The sequence below is a fragment of the Peromyscus californicus genome, unplaced genomic scaffold, assembly GCF_007827085.1.
Source record: "Peromyscus californicus insignis strain IS unplaced genomic scaffold, ASM782708v3 Scaffold_10__1_contigs__length_136768540, whole genome shotgun sequence".
Classification (NCBI taxonomy): Eukaryota; Metazoa; Chordata; class Mammalia; order Rodentia; family Cricetidae; genus Peromyscus; species Peromyscus californicus.
The window spans coordinates 106,057,147-106,079,879 of NW_026294391.1; the positions used below are offsets into that span (position 1 = coordinate 106,057,147).

At 36.1% G+C, this 22,733-nt stretch overlaps 1 protein-coding gene across 5 annotated transcripts in view; it reads right to left on the reverse strand.

The window, feature by feature from the left end:
- Positions 1 to 22,733, reverse strand: part of Tenm1 (teneurin transmembrane protein 1) — an 820,708-nt gene that overhangs the window by 326,365 nt on the left and 471,610 nt on the right. For all 5 annotated transcript variants that reach the window (XM_052738708.1, XM_052738728.1, XM_052738717.1 and 2 more), the window contains one exon: positions 3,063 to 3,301. In XM_052738708.1, the coding sequence (XP_052594668.1) occupies positions 3,063 to 3,301 (239 nt within the window). The remainder of the gene's footprint in view (positions 1 to 3,062; positions 3,302 to 22,733) is intronic.

Here is a 22,733-nt window from a genome sequence, read left to right on the forward strand (position 1 = left end):
CTCCTGAGTGCTGGGATTAAAGGCGCGCACCACTGCCACCCAGCTTTAAATAGAGTTTTGATGATAAAAATATAAACAAGGAAGTGTCACACAGTTAGAACACATGAGTTTCCATTGAGGAGCCATATAGACTGTAGCTTAGGTTAATTATTAAGAAAAACAATTGAGTTCCAGTAGCCCGGCTAGTCTAAATTCTTCTAATCTTAATGTTAGGAGATGTATTCACAGGTTTTAGTGTGCATCATCAGCTGAAACAAAGCTTTAAAATAACTTCAAGTTATATCAGATGTTTTGATGATAGCATTGAGATGAAAAACCCCAGCAAAAAACCTAAAGTTCACAAGGACACATAGCTGAGGTCGAAAATACAAAGTAGCCCAACTGTTACTAGCTGACATACTTTCCTTGCTAGGGTTGGTTGATGATCAAAGGTGATGATTAACTCCTTATGCTCATTTTTGCCCTGAGTCTCCTGATTAAAAAAAAAAAAACAACTATTGATGAGTGGGTAATTACTCTAAAGATTTAAAGTACAGCTGACTGTTTCTTTTTCAAATACAAAAGTTTAGGTTTGTGATTCCTTATAAAATTACCTTTCAAGATAAGTAATAAGGTAATTGACCATTTCTTTGTAACTGCAAAATGCAGCCTGCCAGGAAAGACCTGACTGAGAAGAATATCTTGCTTGCCAACACAGTTAATCTATAAGAAGTTGCTTGAGTATGAATGTGTGTGGGTTCTTGGGATAATTTGCTATTAACCTGTAATATGTAAAATGTTTAATCATGTAAGAGATATGGAAAATGTGCTGGTTTTGTTTACTATTTGTTTTGTATTCATTGTAGTCATTCACTTTAAAAACAGAATATAACCACGTTGTAATTCCTATGTTGCCTGAAAAACTTTGTTGGGGTATATAAGCTGTAGAGAAAAAAAGTATACAGTAGAAAGAACACAGGAAGAACATAGAATAGAGAACAAAGAAGGAAACCATCAAGAGAGAGTGTGAGTGTCTTTTTCCCTAACCCTTCAGATAGAAAAGTCTAGTATGCACTGACCCTGTGGATTTCCTCTGAGCCCTGTGCTTCTTGGGGACTTCCCCCACCCCTGGGCAGTGATAGAACAAGAACACTTTGAAGGGTCTTGATGATACTGGAACATCTCAGATTACTCCTTATTTTGAATATTTTATTTTTAACACTTATTTATCATGTTTATGTGCATGTGTATGGGAACATACGTCATGGAGTTGTGTGGAGGTCACAGGACAACTTGCAGGGTAAAGTTCTCTACTTCCATAAAATGGGTCCAGGGGATTGAACTCTGATACTTAGGCTTGGTGGCAACTGCCTTTTCATGCTAAGCCATCTTGCTGGCCCTTATTCCTTATTTTGAATGATGTCATGTTAAAATTATACTGGAACTGCAATTCTTCTTTATTCTTTCATTCATCAAATTTTCATTACAGGTCATTATAAATTAAATAAACATACAATCTGAGTATTCCATGAAACCTGATATAAAGGAAATATTTTTGACACAGGAAAGCATCATCCATGTTTACTAGAGTAGAGATTGCTTGATGGAAATTACTAAGCAAGAATCATGGACATCAGCAGAGACTATGTCCCTTTATTGCTGATACTCCAGTACATCTCCGCAGAAGCTATCTGTTTATTTTCATACCTCCTCCTGTTTCATGGCTTCTATAGAAACTGGTTATGTGAAGACTATCTGTTAATGCTTTAGGAAAATAGGAACCAATCAAACATTAGTTATTTACAAGTATGAGAAAATCTAAATATCCTTTTTTATCCACTTCTCAGAATCATACTCATTATATCTTAGTGAATAATTCTGATTCAGTTGGGAAATGGAATTTCAGGTTAAACCTTAAAAGAAGTTGTTAGTGACATATTTAGATAGCTTTCTTTTTTAATCAGGATATTGCTGTGGATATCGCTCTGTATAAATAAAATGCTGATTGGCCAGTAGCCAGGAAGGAAATATAGGCAGGACAAGCAGAGAAGAGAATTCTGGGAACAGGAAGGTTGAGGAGGAGACGCCACCAGCTGCTGCCATGAGTACCAACATGTAAGATACTGGTAAGCCATGAGCCATGTGGCAAGGTATAGATTTATAGAAATGGGTTAATTTAAGATAGAAGAACTAGATAATAAGAAGCCTGCCACGGTCATACAGTTTGTAAGCAATATAAGTCTCTGTGTGTTTACTTGGTTGGGTCTGAGCGGCTGCAGGACTGGTGGGTGAGAGAGATTTGTCCTGACTGTGGGCCAGGCAGGACTGGAGAAAACTCCAGTTACAGGATATCCCATTCATTGTTGGAACAAGACTTTCAAAAAACACATGTTTCTTAAGCTATTTACATTTTAAGCTGGCAGAACCACTCAAGCAAGGAAATTAATATTCAGTCAAAATAAAATGCCATCCAGAAAAATCTATACATTTTTCTATTAAGTGTGGGTGACTTTAATCAGAGTGACTGAAGAACAACATTTTCCTTTAAAAGTAGAAAGAATGTTTAAAATTACCCTCCCAAATTCAAGAAACACACATTTTTCAACTTCTTGTGAAAATAAGGTTATCTGTTTTGGTTCCTATAAATCCTTGGGAAGACATTGTGCACTGAAATTTCTGAAAGCTCCCAAGTGCTTTAATGAAATCGCTACCTGGAAAACTCAGTAGCCATATTACTGTGTACCTATCATTTAAGAAGCTATTGTAGATTAGTACTTAGGACTTCTAATGAGAAAACCATAACAACCTTTTAATTGAAAGGAACATGGCTAACTACAGCAATTGCAATCAATAAGACTGTGTTAGTAGAATAAATATTTCTTCTCAAAGAGTGCTCCTTCCACTCCCAACAACAGTATTTAAGGTTGGGGATGAAAAAAAGAACTAGAAATCCATTTGTTATTACAGCACTTAGGTATGGTACAAATCTGTTCATCTCAGCACTGAGAATGAATTCCTGTCCCATTACAAACAAAACAAACTTATGTTAAAAAGAAAACTCATACATTGAATAAAGGGCTTACCAATTACGTAGGCTAGTAACAAGGCCAAAGTCACTGTGATTGCAGTGGCGCTCAAGGCTGTGCACTTCCAATTGCAGCATCTATAAGGTTTGTTAAAAGTGAAGGCAGGTCGGGAAAAGGTGCTCCGAGGCAGCGGCCTGGGAGGTGGTGAGTAGACAGTATTGGATGTCAGAGGGTAGTTCTGACTGGCTGCACTGAAGATAGCAGAGGAACCAGATCCATGTTTGAACAGGAAATGCCTAACGGGGGAAACAGAAAAGTTACCCTGTAAATGCCAGAGCCAATTTCTACAAACTTCACTCACAAGCTCTACAAATTTTAAGCCATCATACTGTGGCAAATCTCACCAGCCCTGGAAGGGCTAGACAGAGATTTCAGGTAACCCACAAGTAACTGAGTCGTCTTTGGTATATTTGTCATTTCTTCTGTTCCTCCTCATCATCACCTCTGTCACTCTGTCCCTTCTTTCCTCAGTCCCTCCTTTCCTTGCTTCCTTGCTGACTAGCAAATGTTGCCATTCCATAGTTGATATTCACTACGCTTTTCTCATTCCTTAATCATGATTCTGAAGAGATGACTGTATTGTACCATCAGATTTCGATAATTAGAGCATCCTAGATACCAGTGTTTGGGCATTTCCTCACTATCAAACCTTAAAGACAAGATTTATGGCAGATATTCATTAATTTTTTATTTAAAAATATCAAACATATGGCTCACTTGAAGTAAGTTACCCCATTTAATCATCAATAAGCTTTAACAGTTCACATTTGATTGCACCCCATTTTATCTGTTCAGTTCATCTCTTCATTTATCTACTAACTGGTGCTAGTTTTTGATAACTGGCATATATTAGAAAATTTCTCAAAATATTTCAGATTCCAATATTATTATGTAGAGTTGATATTTTATAGTTTGTTTTCAATATAAAAATTGTGAAAATATATACTGTTAATATATCATTGTTGAGATTTGATAACATGCAATTACTTGTGCAACTCAAACCCCTATCTGAATGTAGAACAGTCCCATAACTCCAGGAACCCCCTCATTTTTTCCAAGCAAATTTCTACCTTAATTTCCAGAGACAAACTCAACTCTGTACGTTGTTACATTCATTATGCCTGCTGTGGAACTTTGTACCTGTGGAGTAATGATGCTATTATATTATAGTATATTCCTATGGAATGATCACAGGTTGCTCATTACTAGTATAACTGGACATTTCATAAATAGTAGTGATATATTCATAAGTAAGGACTTGAGAAAAACATATATATATATATATATATATATATATATATATATATATATATATATATATATATATATACCCCTGTACTCTATCCTTACTGGGTGCTAAGTGCCATGTGTTCTATTATGTATGTGCTCATTATCGCATTCATTCTTTACTCATGTGAAACAGGCTATGATGTTTTCCTCATTGGACTTTTAAGAATGGGAAAGCAAAAACAGGTTTAACAACTTGTCCAAATTCACCAGGTAAGCAAGTGACAGAGCTAGAATCAGCATACAGGTCATCCAGGCTTCAAAGTCCTGAATCTTAACCACTCTACTGTGCCCTCTATGGCAGTAAAATGCACCGCTAAACAAAGCACATTCTAGTGTTGCATTTTAATGTACAGTATAAAACCTCTCAGTAAGTGAAAAGTCAACATCACCTTGCAACATATGCCCAAATGCAGAAGATTCATTTCTAGCTTCCACATTTAAAGGAAAAGAAGCATATTTAAAGAAAAGAGCCTCAACAACTCTACGTACCAGGTGATGAAAAATGCTGATAACAGAGAATTTGGCTTGAGTATCATGGAGGTTAACTAAAGGGCTGAGTTACTGAATGAAATTGAGATTCCTGCGTCTTTTTAGAGGGCAACTTACCATTATATACCAAAAGATTTTAAATACGCATTTTATTTACATAACAATTATGCTTTTAGGAGTTTATCTTTAGGAAATATTGTCTATGACAATTTATTTAAGAAGTCATTTGTTACAATGATACCTATAATAGCCAAAATGACCTACTCATATCCCTAATACTTGATATTTCATTAAGTGAGTTTTAAAACACGTGATACGCAATCATTACTAATTGTGATGTAAACACATTTATTCACTAGGAAAAGCATTTACACATAGTACTAAGGAAAAGTAGTCAGGCCTCAAAAGAGGCAATAGGATATATTTTTTAAAGGACAAAAAAAGCAGGCATAGTATTCATGGATAAAACAGTAATTTGTGTGATGTTTAAAATTTAGGGGTATTTTATTAAGGAAAATGCACTTAATCTCATATCAGTTTTATAATAGGATTAAAAGATTGGTATCTGGTGAATTTACTAATCTCCTCCCTATCTAGAGGGGTTAGGTACCAAGTCAGTTTCTATAAATGTATTATTTTGATCCTTATGTGTGTTTGAGGTTGGTACTATTACCTTACTCTTTAGATGACAAAATCAAGACCCACAGAATTTTGGTGAAAACTGGTAACTGGTAATTTTTTAATACTAACGAGATAACATTTGAGTGTTGAGTTGCATCATTCATGGTTCCATTTCAAAAGCATTATATCACTTTGCACTTACAGCAAACTTATTATCATGTTTACAGATGAGAACAACAAAACACAAAGAGATGCAGAAACTGGTCCATGGTCCCATTACTAATAACTGGTGATGTACAATTTCCAAACTCTGGTATATTGGCTCCAGAGCCATTGCTATCAGATCATACACATAGTAGGTTTATGCAACTACTGAAAACATTAAAATTTTAACATTGATCTGTTAAAGTACAGAAGCACATTTTATGCTGAACTTGGCATGTAGACATTCAACTGAGGTTTTATGCTGTTTCCTTGGGCTTAATGAGGAGAATATGAGAATGATAGCTACAGAATCACAAAATTGGGAGGAACTTCCTTATAAATCGTCTAGTAGCAAAATGCCCTCATTTTTCAATAAGAAAAAGAATGAAAGTGATTTACTTAAGTAACAGCTAGTTAATATTATGGATAAAGCTGGAATCAGGTATTTCCTATTTAGTTATATTTCCATTGTCTGACATTATCTGTAACCTAATCTTCATCAGATAAGCATCATGTTCTAATAACTTATGTTAACTGACTCAAAATCAACAATCATTATCTGTTCAAACCATATTACAAAATGTATGTGTATTTTTTTCTTTGTCTTTGTGCTGGTTTGTTCTTTTGTTAACTTGGCACACGCTGAAGTCATCTGGAAAGAGGGAGCCTCGGGTGAGGAATTGCCTCTATCAGACTGGCCTGTAGACAAGTCTATGGGGGTATTTTCCTTTTTTTTAAATTATTCTACTTTATTTTACAATATAATTTAATTCTACATATCAACCATGGATTCCTTTGTTCTCTCTGTCCCGCCCCCCTCCCGCCCCCCTCCCCTTCCCCCCAGCCCACCCTCCATTCCCATCTCTTCCAGGGCAAAGCCTCCCCCGAGGACTAAGATCAACCTGGTAGACTCAGTCCAGGCAGGTCCAGTCCCCTCCTCCCAGGCCGAGCCAAACAATCCTGCATAGGCCCCAGGTTTCAAACAGCCAACTCATGCAATGAGCACAGGACCCGGTCCCACTGCCTGGATGCCTCCCAAACGGATCAAGCCAATCAACTGTCTCACCCATTCAGAGGGCCTGATCCAGTTGGGGGCCCCTCAGCCATTGGTTCATAGTTCATGTGTTTCCATTCGTTTGGCTATTTGTCCCTGTGCTTTATCCAACCTTGGTCTCAACAATTCTCGCTCATATAAACCCTCCTCTTTCTTGTCAATTGGACTCCTGGAGCTCCACCCGGGGCCTGGCCGTGGATCTCTGCATCCAGTTCCCTCAGTCATTGGATGGGGTTTCTAGCACGACAATTAGGGTGTTTGGCCATTCTATCACCAGAGTAGGTCAGTTCTGGCTGTCTCTCTACCATTGCCAGCAGTCTATTGTGGGGGCATCTTTGTGGATTTCTATGGGCCTCTCTAGCACTTTGTTTCTTCCTATTCTCATGTGGTCTTCATTTACCATGGTCTCCTATTCCTTGTTCTCCCTCTCTGTTCTTGATCTAGCTGGGATCTCCCGCTCTGGGGATATTTTCTTAATTGATGATTGGTGTGGGAGTGCCTAGTCTACTATGGGGTTTGTCATCTGTGGGCAGGTGGTCCTAGATGGTATAAGAAAGCAGGATGAGCAAGCCAAGGGTATTAAGCAGTAAGCTGTTTTCCTCCATGACCTCTGCTTCAGTTTCTCTCTCAGGTTGTGTGATGATACATTGTGTACCCTAATAAAATTTGCCTGAAAATCAGAGGACAAAACAAGCCACTAGATTAAACAGAGGCCAGGCAGTGGTGGTACACACCTTTAATCCTAGCACTCGGGAGGCAGAGATCCATCTGGATCTCTGTGAGTTCAAAGCTACCAAGGACTTCATGAGATTGACTCAGTCTAGGAGAGGAAACAGAGCCAGGCAGTGGTGGCACACACCTTTAATCCCAGTACTGGGAAGCACACATGCCTTTAATCCCAGGAAGTGATGGCTGAATCAAGAAAGGTATATAAGGTGTGAGGAGACAGGAACTAAAGGCTTTTTTGGCAGAATTGTCCCTATCAGCAATAGGCTCTTTCAGGCTGAGGAGTTGGTGAGATAAGAAGTGGTGGCTGTGGCTTTCTCTGCTTCTCTGATATTCAGGTAAATGTTATTAGGGTACACAATGTATCACTACAAAGTCCCTAAGTTGAGCTCCCTCACTGATAAAAGAATAAAGTGGTATTTTACCACAATAGAAATCCTAATTAAGACAGAAATTGATACAAAGTTGTGAGGTATTGCTGTGACAGATTCTGGACATGTGTTTTGAGGAGGATTGTGGTAGCATTTGAACTTTAGGATGAAAAAGACACTGGATACTTAGACTCAGTGGGCTCCGCTGTGGAGTCTTGTAAGGTGAGAACTTTGAGCAACACAGATAATAGAGGCCTGTCTTGTGAGGTTTCAGAGGGAAGAAAAACTCTGTCTGGAGCTTTCACATGCTATTTTGAATTAATACTCTGTGATTCTGGTCTGCTGGAGTTGAAGAATAGATTGATTAACAAGAGACTACAAGCACTACAGTGAAATATTTGTTTTGTTAGGACAATTGATTCTTGTCAGATGGGGCACAAGAATCTGATGTGATTAAGAAGAGACCAGCACATTTCTCTGGGAAGTGTTTCTCCAGGGTGAGCACATGGAAGCTGTGATGTAGAGATTGTGCTGGTAGCTGAGCTTGGTAATGTGTAAGTTTCCCAGGTCTTACTGGTTTTGGAAGCATGAAAGGTTCACAGAAAGCAGCTGAGGCTGGACACTGTGGGAGGCCATTGGTGAAGGTGAAGTCTCAGTTTTGGTGAAGGTCCTAGAATATTGGAGATGCCAATACCATGGGATGACTACCAAGGACAGGAGCAGCTGTGGAATGGAGCCAGCCTAAGTCTCAGACAAGCTGCTAGCAGCAGAATGGAGAAATGAATCCCCTTGGGGCCCAGAAGATCATGAGTCCCAGAAGGCCGACACCGAGCTTTGCACTGTTGGACTTTGGTTTTGCTTTGCTTTGATTGTAACTGTGGCCTGATTACCCTCTTAGAGTAAAAAGTGTGTAACTTGCTTTTTGATTTCACAGGCACTCACAGTTGAGAGACTTGGAATTTGTAGAGAAACTTGGGAGTTTTAGAGAGACTGGAATTTTAAGAGACTTTGGATATTTTAAAGCGACTGAATTTTTAAAGACTCTCGGACTTTGGAATGTTTTATATTGCAATATTGATATTAATATGAGATCTTAGAGATGAATAAGAAAAGAAAGGCTATGGATTAATGAGTGATGCATTTGCATGTCAAGTTGACAAAGGGTCAATTGTACTGTCCCCTTTTTTGTCCACATGACACAAGATGGAGTTATCTGAGAAGAGGGAAGCACAATTGAGAAAATGCCTCCAGAAGACTGGCCAGTAGGCAAGCCTGTACAGTAATTTCTTAAGCAGTGATTGATATGGGAGTGCACAGGCCACTGTGAGCTGTGGCAGCCCTGGGCAGGTGGTTCTGGAAGGCAAAAGAAAGCAGGATGAGCAAGCCATGGGTGAGCAAGTCTGTAAGCAGCATTCCTCTACGCTTCTGCTTCAGTTCTAGCCCTGACTTCCCTCAATGATGGACTGTGAGGTGGAAGTATAGGATGACATAAACCCTCTCCTCTCCAAGTTACTTCTTGGTCATAGTATTTTAGCACAGCAATAGGGACTCTAAGACACTGAGGATCTGAATTCTGGTACTTATACTTGTGTGGTAAGTACTTGTATCCACTGAGCCATTGCTTGAGCCTTCTTTTGTAAGCCATATGTTCTTATAGCAACTTTTAAAGACTGATGAACTGTTTTGAATCAATGGACAAGCATCACAGGACAAACTACTCTTCAGTAGATAAAATATTATTGTTTCTAAAAGGCGTCTAATTTATCTCAACAATGGAAGAATGGAGACATGGTATATAAGTAGCAGTAAGAGAAAAACGTATTTTATTGGATAAGTGAGCCATAGCATGGGTTGATTTCATGTAATTGTGCTTCCTTTTTTAGGTTTTTAAATAACCTGTGCTTTAAAAATGCAGATCTCTTCTTTATTGCCTGGAGAGCTCTCCTAGCCAGAGTTTTCCTCATTGGCCACTGAATTTACTAATGAGCAAGAAATGTAGCAGTTCACAAAGAGCAGAGTAATGTAGCTGTCTTAGCTTTCCACTCTTACCCTGTGATTATTTTGAGGTGGCAAAATGTCACAGACATGTAAGTAATCCTATACAGCCTCACCCTAATACATTTCTACGGGACAAAGCGAAAACCTAGGAGAATGGACTTTTTTACCTAATGTTTGAAGATAAAAAATTCTGCAATCTTTTGCATATTTATGAAGAAGAACAATTGGATTTTCAAGACAATGTAAGTGGCCCTATATGTTGGATATTGATTTGGTTTGGTATATCATTAAGATTTAGAAGAAAGACAGAGAATTGTTGGCTATTATGATGGCAATTACAAGCAATAATCAATATCCCTGAGCACTGTAATTTCATCTGATGTACACCAAAGGATTTCCAAATGCAGTTTCATAAGTAAAATATTACAGATTAATGAATAAATTCAACAGTCACAGCAGAGCAGCATTTAAACTAATTCATTCATGTTTGAGTGGAATCCAAATCATAGTCCTCAGTGAGAGTAGATAATAAAATAAGTTCATATACTAAGGTTCTTGTTTTCTTATTAACAAGCCCACACTAAGAGTCTCTGCTGAAAGCGATATATACTTTGAAGTGTATCCTGAGAAACAGCAATATAAATGCTATGTATTGTCACAAGCTTTGCAGGTCATTGTGGAAAGTGAAACTAGAGCCTAATGTGTTTTCACAGTCCTTGAAAAAACTAGGAGCATAAAGACAAATGCACAGTGCTAGACTTCAGCTATGTGCTCATAAAATCAGATCATCTGTCTAAGCACATTGCTTTTTCCCTCAGGACCTGAGGATATACTAAAATGTTGTTATCAATTTCACACAATTGGGTTTTTTCTCCCACAGAGCAAATGATGAAAATGCAGTTCAAGAGTTTATGTGTAGGTAGTGCCTCTTTTTTGCATCTGTTTTAATATTCAAGTTCAAATTTAAAAAGGGAAAGTAAGATATTACCAAAGGAAATGTGCACATAAGGAAATTGTAAAAAAAAAATCTTCAAGACTGATGAGACTCAGTGGTGGTAAATGGGAGTATAATAAATGCTCCTGTAAGGATTTTAAAATCATCTATAAAAGGAGGAAATGTACTTGCTCTTTTAAGCCCCTATACTACATAATTCTGAATGTATCTGTTAGCATTAAATAATGTGATTTAATATGGCACTTAAAATTCTACAGGAAACAGACAGAAATCTACAGCTTTTTCACAACAGATACATAAATAACCAATATTTTTTCTCTTTTACATCTTGTAAACATTCTTATGAAACACATCTAAGCTTGTATTACTGTAGCTATAAGCATTTGGATTTTTTTTTCCCAGAGAAAGCGGTTCAACTTGCTTCTACTAGAAGTTGATTTTTTTAAAAAAGAGATTATGAGTAGGCCCAAATTACATTTGTATGGGATAATGGAATTTAGTTACTTATTTTTTAAGTTATTAAAAGTAGTTGGGTGATAAAAATCTAAATAATATAACATAAATTTGTCATCTTAAGTATTTTAAATTATGCAATTCAGTAGTGTTAAGTACTTTGTGAGAAGTCTCTATAATTACTTTTCTAGGAAGTTTAAAACACTATTTGCCCATTCAACAACTCGGTTTTTCCCCCAGCACCCACCATTCCACTGCCTGTTTCTATGATTCTGACTGCTTTACATAAGAGGAAACATGTAGTATTTATATTTCATGGCTGGCTCATTTCACTTAACAAGATGCATCCATGTTGCAGTAGGTGACAGCATTTCCTTTCTTTTTAAGGCCAAATAATATTCTACTGTATGTAAAAATCATATTTTACTTATCGGTTCACTCCCTTATCAATACTTAGGGTATGCCAATCAGTTATTGGGATGAGTGCTTCTGTGCATACACGAAAAGAAGTATCTCTTTAAGGTCTTGTTTTAATTGATTTGGATACATACCCAAAAGAAGCATTATAGGATCTATGGTAGTTACATTTTTATTTTTCTAAGAAACTTTCATGTAATTTTCCCATAGAAGCTTTTATTTTTAAGTCCCTTCAACAGTGTACAAAGGTTTCTTCACATAGTTCCCTCTTCAATATTTATTATGTCTTAAGTTTCTTTCTGTTTTTTAGATTTACTTATTTTATGTGTGTCTATGTTTTGCCTATGTGTGTGTACATGCACCATGCACATGTCTGGTGCTTGCAGAGGCCAAAAGAGTGCTTCCCATCTCCTAGAACTGGAGTTACAGGTGGTTGTGAGCTTCCTGATGTGGGTGCTGGGAACTGAACCCGGGTCCTCTGGAAGAGTAGCAAGTGCTCTTAACGGCTGAGCTAACTCTCCAGCCCTTGGGCTTCTGTTAGATAATAGTCTTACTACTGTGCTTTTTTGCTTGCATTTCTGTGATAAGTTATGTTGCATATTTTTCCATATGTATTTTGAGCTTTTGTGTACTGTCTTTGGAGAAGTAGGTATTCATAGGTATTCAATCTAATGTTTCAAAAAAACATATGAAAATGAAAGAAAACAGCATTTTGAATCAGCCCCATTTTCTTCTCTGACAAAAATATCTGGAACTGTTTGTGGAAAAATGTATCAGTCTCAATATTCTGTTTTCCATTAGTTATCTTTCTCAAATATCACAATTTAGAATCAATACCCTTAAATGGTAATTATATAAATTTTCTGGATTATAAGTTTGAAAATGAAACAGGGTAAGTAATTTTATCCCTCTACTAATAGCTACATAAGGGAGGATTTCATTTTTGTTTCTTATTCTTACTTCCAAATATTTAGATAACCTCTGTCAACATGTCCTGCAAGCCTCACATACCAAATGTTGGTAAAACATCTATGCTGTGTCATTCATAATTTTAATAGTTCATAACAATATTTTTGCATGCCTATAGAAGTCTCAATTTTGTGAAGTTTAAACCTTAGCTCAGTAATCTATTCTCAAATGGGAATATTCTATGATCTCCATTGGTACTGTGATTTTTTTAAAAATGAGTTGATTTGTCACAAGAAATATCTTTCCTACATTTTAATATGTCTCTGGATTACATATTAGCTGAACATAGAGAGCATAAACCAGTTTTTAGGTCTCTTATTTCAGAGGTAAACAAGAAATTATACATACATTGGTTTATATATCTTTGCTTCTTTTACAAAGCTTTCATTATGTTTTCCAGAAGTCACAGAGAAGCTTCACCCATGATACTTCAAAAAATATGGCTGCTTAAACAACACCTGAACAAGGACAGCAACAATAGACATGCTAGGATAGAACGGGAAATCCCCAAAGGTCCAACCTCTAGACAAAGGACTACAGGCAGGCAAGGAAGGCTAAGAGCAGGAGAAACCGTCTTCCCCAGGGATGAGCCCATTAATGGGTTATTTGATACCAACTGGTCAGCTCTGAATTCATATATATACAAGCAACACAAATGGACTGAGCAGGTTGTATTTGTATATTTACACACACACACACACACACACACATATACACAGACACAGACACAGACACACAGCAATATCAGTAACAATAAAAAGAGGCTATCAATTCAAGAGAGAATAGGAAGCACAAGGAAATGATGTAATTATATTTTAACTTAAAAGTATAAAAAATTAAAATAATGCTCTTTATTTACTGTGTAGAATGTAGCTTAAAGATCCTAAGGTAAATGTAAGAAAAATATTTTGGTTTATCAGATTGAAATGATAATTAAATGTTTGCATGTCTTTTCATGTAATGTAAACCTAGCAGACAAAGAAAAAATTAATTCATAAGCTGATGAAATATCTTAATTGGTAAAGTAAAGAACCACCTCTTGCAAGCTGACCTCTGTCCTCCACATGTGTACTGTAGCACACACATACATGTGCACACACACATATGCACACATATTAAGTAAATAAATAAATGTAATAAAATGTTCATTCATATTTGAACTTTTGTGGGATACTTTGGCAACAAAGGATTATTCTAAATAAAAATGCTAATGATTTTCAAATACTCACTGTTAATAATAGTAAGGCAAAGGCATTTGGTGAATATTTTATTACATGATAGATATTCTGGTATTTTCTTTTATATGTTTCTTTTCACTACATTCTCATGATATCCCAATAATATGTAAGAAAACTACATTTTTAGGTGAGGTGACCAAAGATCAGATACTGACTTTATAAATTACCTAATATCACACAACTGGTAAGTGATTGACATGAAAATTAATTTCAGTTTGGTTGACTACTAGAATATGACCTACATGGCAGTAGATATGTCTTTGCTTTACATTGTATTCAATTCCTAGCATTTGAAAACATAACAAAAATAGGTGTTCAATGAATATTTTAAAATTCATGCATGAGTGATGAAATCAATCACTGTGAATATAACTCATAATGCTGCTCTGAGAATTTTGTACCCTATATTCTGCTCATATTAACCCTTCCTTCACTCCTCTTTTATTGGAGCCCTGTCTCCTACTCACCCAACTTTGTGTCTTCTATTAGACCAATCTAGTACCAGTTTGTACTGTCCACGTGCTTTGGGATGTGTGGCCTTCCACTGAAGCATGGTCAAAATACCAGGAGCTAAATTCTTTCATTAATTTTTTTATTGAAAACAGATTTTATATAATATATTCAGATCATAGTTTCTCCTCCCCCAGTTCTTCTCAGATTATACCCACGTCCCCACACACCCAATTCCCACCCTTTCTTTATCTCTTTTATTAGAAAACTGAGGTAACTAAATAAGCAAATAAATAAGCAAATCAGAATAGGACAAAACAAATGGAAAAATTAGAGCCAAAATAAAAGCATGAGAAACACATAACACACATACACCTACCATAAAATACAAAATTGGATAATATAATATGTAAGTAAAAGACATGTTAGGTTAGAAAAATGCCCAGACAAAGCACTATGAGACAAAAATCTTCCAAAAATACCACTGAGTTTATTTTGTGTTGGACATCTAGTCTTTGGCATAGGGCCTGCCCTTAAGTGTGGTTTGTATACCCAATGAGACTGCATTGGAGAAAACTGATTTTTCCATGTTGAGCAGCTGTCAGTTGGAGATAGATTCTGCTTTGGGGATGGGGAATTGGGTTCACTTCTCCTGTCAACACTGGGAACTCGTCTTACTTTTGTCTGTGCCTGTGAGTTCATATATGTGTCAGCCTTGTGTCTAGAAGGCCTTGTTCCTTGGTGTCTTTCATCATCACTGGCTCTTAGCCTTTTTTGTTAAATTCCCTGAGACCTGGGGGTGGGGGTGGGGTAATGGATTTGATGTAGACATCCCATTTAGGACTGAATGTTCCAAGGTCTTTCACTCTCTGTGCATTGTCCAGTTATGGGTCTCTGAATTATTCCCATCTCCTGCAGGAGGAATCTTCTATGATGATGGCTGAGCAAGACAGTGATCATATTTACTGACTCTCCTCCTCCAAGAAGCTGTCAATCGTCAGTAGCTCCTTATCTAAGAGTGGTGCTTTGTGCCTACCTCCCCTCTACATGCTTGTACAGGTCCTGGGAACGCTGTCAAAATTCTGTGATTTCATATGTGCAGCTTTCCTGCTATGTGCAGAAAACATTATTTCCTTGAAGTCACCCACCACCTCTGGCTCTTACAATCTTTCTACTTCCTCTCCTGCGATGATATTTGAGCCTTGGGAGGATAGAGTGTGTTTGAAATATCTCATTTAGGGCTGAGCATTCTAGTCTCTTATTCTTTGCACCTTGACTGGTGTGTGTCTGTGTTAACTGAAATCTACTTCAAAAAGAATCTGGCTTATCAGTGCAAGGAAATAGTGGTTAGACAAGTAAAAGGTCATAGGAGACAATGTATTACTATTATTACTCTGCTAAACAGGCATAATATAAAACTATCTCTGATGCCTTATTGTTATACCCATAGATTAGTGCATCTCTCAGCCATGGTGGGGCAATATAATCTTACTTCATATGGTCATCTGTTATTTCTCATTTCAAAGATGAATGTTTATGTATACAAAGCACTCAGTTGAATGTTTTAATAGAAATATTTCTATCAAATCAAAATTATAGAAGGGAAGATTATATTAAGAATGTAATACATATTGAAAACTATTAGAAGAGTAAAGCTGTTGTCTCTTTGTTTAGAATGTGGGGAATATTAGGGAATTGTCAAAGAACAGTGTATCAGACTTTTCATATAAGTCAAACATTTCTGATACAGGATACTTAAAGGTAAAACGACTGTGGTGCTGGTACAGATTTGTACAGAGAACCAAAATACTGTGAATTCTGTAATATTTGATCAAGCTGCTTTAGTAGACCCTCAAATACATTTATGAAGTGTGTACTAACATGATAATAATGGTATTTTTCCTAGTAAACATCTCATTCTTTAAGTTATACCTACACTTTGTATATCTAATTTTAATTTAAAACTTGATGTTAAGGGGCTAGAGAGATTGTGTAGTAGTTAAGGGTACTTATTATTGCAGAGAACTGGGATTTGGTTCCCAGCACCTACATGGTGGCACATAATTTTCATTAACTCTAGTTCCAGGGGATTCAATGCCTTCTGACCTCTGTGGGTACAGGCATGCATAGGCAGAACATTCATACACATAAAGTATTTTAAAAGCTATATCAGCTGAAAGGTAAATATGAAATAAATATTTTCTATTAATGCAAATGTTGGATAAAAAGTCTCAGGTCAATACATAAAATTGTTTTAGATAAGTAAGCTTAGTGTATTTTAATTAACTTTATATTTAATAGTAGTTGGGTCTTGAGACATGATTTAGAGGGTATAATCTTTTCAAATTTGATAAAAATTTGCAATTTATGCATTTTTCTCATGAGGGAATAATTAAAAACTACCATTCAATGGTTTTCAATAACTCAGTCCTCTTCAGGGAATGCTTGAAACAGGGACAGAATAGGTAGCCATGGAAAACTCTGTGAGTATGCCTTTCACATTAAATCAGACACCACATTTTCTGATAATTGTAAAAATTTTCTGTTTATAAGTAAGCTTTTGCATTCCTATTCACAAAGGCAAGGAAGTTAGTTTCTAATTTCCATAATTAGAGCAAAGTGCCAAGTTTATAAAATTGTCTTCACTGGTTGCTTGGGATCTTATTTATTTATTTATTATTCATTCATTCATTCATTCATTTATATATTGTTAAAGGAGGGGTTGGTAAGCAGTATTGATTTTTTTTTTTTTTTTTTTTTTTTTTTGGTTTTTTGAGACAGGGTTTCTCTGTGTAGCTTTGCGCCTTTCCTGGAACTCACTTGGTAGCCCAGCCTGGCCTCGAACTCACAAAGATCCGCCTACCTCTGCCTCCCAAGTGCTGGGATTAAAGGCGTGCGCCACCACCGCCCGGCCGGTAAGCAGTATTATATACATTGATTGCCTTTTTATTTACCCTCATTTTCTACAAACATGTATTTTTCTCATTTATTTTATGAGCCAGTTGACACAGTATACTTTTCTGTATCATTTATTTTTATTGAACTGCAATCTACATCAGAAAAGGCATCTTATTTTAAAGAAACAATGTTTCCAATTAGTTACAAAGGAATACAAGAAGTGCAGAGCCTAAGAATTTCTCATCAAACTTTTCAGGTTGAGAATCTAGATTATTATTCTAATGCAAATTTTAAGGGATATTGATCACCCTCTGCCACATATCATCTTTCACTTTTGAAAGTATTACTCATACAAGTATATTAAAGGTAAAGATTATTTTTATAATTCCACAAAAGGTAAGAAATTCTACTTACATTAGTCCTCTACCCTATCCAATGTAACATATCTTTAGAAGCAAGCTCCCAATGGATGTTAGTATCATCTGAAATATTAACTTCAAAATCAAAGTGGTAGCCTGTGACAGAGACTTCATGCCCCTCAATCAACACCCATCCACTCTTCCTATGCACACAGATACACTATATTAACCATGCATTAGGTCACTTGCATGTGGTCATATGGCTGAGTTCTGGTTAATGAAATATTAGTTTAAGAAAAGTTACATTTAATACTTCAAGATTTGGTCCCTAAAATCTTACCATCTTTGATCATCAATGCCCTTGCTCATTCACTGGCTATAAAAGAACATACCCAAAGAACTGGGAGGGATCCAATAATTTATGTTATGGAATGTTACAGTATCACAGAAAGTATAAAGAATTAGCAATTAGATAAGCATATTAGGAATGCTGATTATTTCTCAGTTGTTAACAAGATATCCATATCTATAATTTCCCACCAAAATCCTATATTCATAATGGTCTGTAACTACAATTAGTTGAACCAGAATCAGATCATACAATCTCAGAGGCAATCTTACTTTGTTTCTCTGAAATCCACATAGAAAAACAATTAAAATCTAGGGAATCTAATATATTAAGTTATGCTGAGCCAACAAAAGGGTCATATATAATGGGGAAAAATCTCATATAGAGTGTAATTTGAAATGGAAGTATATATGCAGAGATGCAATAGTCATACAGTCCAACAAAGAGAATGATGGGCAGAGTTATGTCTTTCATTAGGATTGTCCATGAACATTTTATTTGTTTCACTGTGAAATGATATTCAGTATCTTAAGGGAATTCGTGGCTGATATGTAAAATTAAATTAAATTATAAAATAAAATAAAAAACTTTTTTTAAGCTTTACTTACTTTTAAATAATTGTTATTCTTAGTTGCTATAAAATATTAATATAACAGTAATTTTCATGCTAGAAAAATATAGAGAATTATATATATTAATTCACGTGTACATGATATAGAATATGTATGTATATATAGTAATATATGGGACATGGGACTTATAGTGTACATACACATCTACATGTAGGATCCTCTCTCATTTGTCAACCAAACCACGCATAACTTCATATTCTCACTCCAAAGATATCCTATTCAGAAATCAACATGGAAATCTTCATAGTAGTTGTTTTCTGCTGATTTGATTTGGCATCATTTTTCTTCATGGTTACCTGTGTTCTTCATATTTTTAAAGTGAAGGTGTGCTACTTTTATATGACCCTTCATGATCTATCCTTTCTGAACCTGTCAGCTTTACCACTGCTCTTGTCCCCAGTGCCCTCTATGTTTCTGGACAATCTATATTGGGTACATCTTACCAAATATGTTACTTTTCCAGGCTTCTGTTTCTTTTAAAACATTTTAGCAAAGAAAAATATCAGAAGAGCTTACAGATTCCTAAAAGCAGTATAGTGATTATGTAAGGCAGAAGAGAAGATTAAAGAGTAAATATGTGGAGAATGAAGTACAGGTGAAAAAGAAAGGAAATCTTGGATATAAGTAGATGATGGATAGGTGGCTCAATGATAGACAGACAGACAGACAGACAGACAAACCGGTTACATTTGCAAATGGGGTGTGTGTGATTTGTTTGTTGCTTTAGGACTCAGGCCTCACTTGTTATGTGTCTCATGTGAGAAGTCAGCAACAATATACAATAATCTTCCCCCTTCTGCATTCCCAGAACACAGACCAATTAGATAGTACCAAATGTATACATATCCAATGTATCAAAATATACTCCCTTTACTTAAGACTCACAAAGAAATGAGAGCCCTGACAAGATAATTGGAGATAAAACTGTGTCAGGAGTTGTCATTGTATTAAAAGGAAAACTCGGGGGAGGTTCAGAGCTAAATGCATGTGGTTAGATGGTTCCCAATGTGAGTCACACTATAAATTAGAGACTATCTAAATCCTCCATCACGAGCCTTGGAAAAAGAGAAAAGAAAGAGGGAAGACCCAGAAGAGAGTTTGTATAAAGAGTGCCTCAACTGAATGTACCAGGCTCTGCTGACTACCCATGGGAGGCCTTACCTTTTTTGGAGGAGGGAATGGAGGATGGGTGGTCGGGGGAGACTTAGGGGAGCAAGAGGAGGGAAGAGAGGGGGATCTGTGATTGGTATGTAAAACAAATAAAAAATTTCTCAAAAAATAAAAGCAAACACACAAAGGAAGAATGAGCAAATAATAGATTCTGCCTCCCAAGTACTGAGAATAGGCTGGGAACCAGTGACAGAAAAAGGATTTAAGTGAGGTTGAAAGTGTTTTCAACTGGCGATTAATTGGGTGATAGGAAGGAACATATGGAGATGTTTGGAGACATTTTATGCTGTCAGAATTCAGGGGAGGATACTTCTTGTTGCTGACATGCAGTGGGAGAGGCTGTTAAATATCCTATAATGGGCAGTTGGCTCCTCAAGATGTACACACCAATTAATTGTTCATCTTGAAATGTCAATGATAGTGTTGAGATAACATGGTCTAAAACTTTTCATTTGATTGAAACATGTAGTTTTAAGTCTCACGATCTCTATGAGAGGGGATTGGGCACTCTTGAAAAATTTTCAGGGAAATGTCTTGTAAAACATTCATGATTTTATCTTCCTCTCCAATCTCACAGGTTTTACTATATACTACTTGAGACTATTTTCACATGCTATTGCTCTATTATGTAAAAAAAAAAGTACCCTGAACTTTAGGGCCAGAGAGCATATACAAGCATATACAACTCATTCATAACTACCTTAAATATTTACCCTTGCTGATCAAACAAGGAAATCTTTGTAAGTTACAGAGAATGGAAGACATTTGCTACTTCAATTTTAAAAATTGCTTTTCAAATTGTAGCTTTCATGAACTTGTCACAAAGCACAAATCCAAATCTTCAATTGCTGATTAAAACATGTAGAATACATAATAATCACATCAATTGAAACAACATTAACTTCCCTCACAATTTGAAAACCCAAGAAACAGTCAAATGGGGATCTGTGCTGTGATTTAAAGCTCAATAAGTACACTTCCCCTAGAGCACAGGAAAATTTTTGAAAAATCATGCCTTTCCTCTGAAGTTGTCTGCCCTTGCTGTGTGGATTCTAGAACATAAAGAGAAGCATTGGTTCAAATTAACCACTCCAATAGAGCACAGGGACACAAACAAGAGACGATCAACTTTAAGAGTACAGTGATTCCATGCAACTGTTATGATCTATATGATAAATAGAATGAGAAATCTGTATTTTCTCTATGTGTTATTGTCAACACTTGGAAAAAACTCCCACCAAAAACTGATAAGATGCAGCATAAAAATGGCTGGTTGGAACTGGAATCTGACTCTGACTATATGAAATACTATTCTATTTACTTCATAATTAGAAAATTAAGATATGGGGAGAGACATTGAAATTCTACTTCAGCTTCAAAATATGGACCCATGTGAGACAAATTTCTATATAAAGTGATTTAAATCCTATGCCCATGAAAAGTTTTGCATTTTAAAACACACACACACACACACACACACACACACACACACACACACACACACACAAAGAGACAGAAATAGAGAGACAGAGAGAGACTGAGAAACATACACACATACACAAACATGCACACATACACAGATGGAGAGAGAGAGAGAGAGAGAGAGAGAGAGAGAGAGAGAGAGAGAGAGAGAGAATGTTTAAAAATTAGCAAACCAAGTTTACTGAGCATTCGTGTATCAGAGAGATCATCTTTTAGGCTAGCTTTACAATGAACTAGGAGTGCTTATTTAAGTATGCTTGGCTGTCATCACCACTCCCTCCTGACAGACAGACAGGGATGTGCAGCTTCTTTGTAATTCCCTCTTACCTATTAGAAATTCTGAAGGTATCTCAGTAATCCACTAAAATTTGCAGTTAATTACAATTCAACTTAAATTATCAGAAAGCTTAAATTATCAGAATTCTTTCATTGGAGACGCAAGTCACAGGAAGATAAGCCACAGAATGACAGAAATTGCAAACCATAAATGATCTTAAATATTTAGCCTCTTTCTCTCATCTGACAGTTGAAGAAAATGAGGTTGTGTTGAAGAAAGAGATGTCATCAATGTCATACACTTATTTAGTGGCAGAATTGGACTTGGGCTCAAGATTTCTAACTCTGAATCTTGTGCTTTTCCACTACTCACTGGAGACCATTAAAATTTGCAACAAATATCCATGGACCACTAGACATTTTATTCACTCTACAATGTCTTTTCTGTTTAGAGCACTATATAATAGAAATTCATGTCTAAACTGACAATTCTGATATCACTGTGAAAGATTAAATTATTATCATTTGGATTTAAAGGAAGGTGGATTTATATTGAAGAATGGTTTTCAAAAAGAATGACATTTTTTGAAAAGTTCTATTTAACCTTAAGCTAATCACCAAATCCAATTACCCAGAACCCCTCCATCTTCTGAACATTTAGACTCATCAAGATTTTTATATGAATAGAATAAAAACTAGGTTATGTTTTTAGGAATATGAATAGAATAAAAACTGAGTTATGTTTTTAGGAATGGAAGATTAACTAAACCATAAGACAATTCACCAATAAACAAAAGGGAATAGTTTGGAGTTCTCCACATAGCAGAAACATTGTCATATGCAAAGATTATTTTGCTGGTTGTATACACTTGAGTTCTAGCTCCAATTCTTATTCCAACTGTCTGTTAATAAGATTTCCCCCAAGGGTCTGTTACTTGCATATAAATTGTACTGTCTGAGATAACATACCAAGTGAAAGCATTTTGGAAAACCAAAAGCTATCGATACATAGATACACTCACGCCTATATGTGCACATGCACAAAAACACTTATTTGTACATAAATCCAACACATTATCTAGAATCCAAGGTTTTGACTTTGTTAATGTTTAGCTGTTGAAAAGCAACCAGTAATGTGTTGCTGCAAAGTTACCTAGGTTCTTGACACAGTTCACTATAGTAAATGACAAAATTTGAAATATTGGACTGTCATGCATGAAAGACAATTATTTTAATTGAATTCGGGAGACACAGAAGATTGTGAATA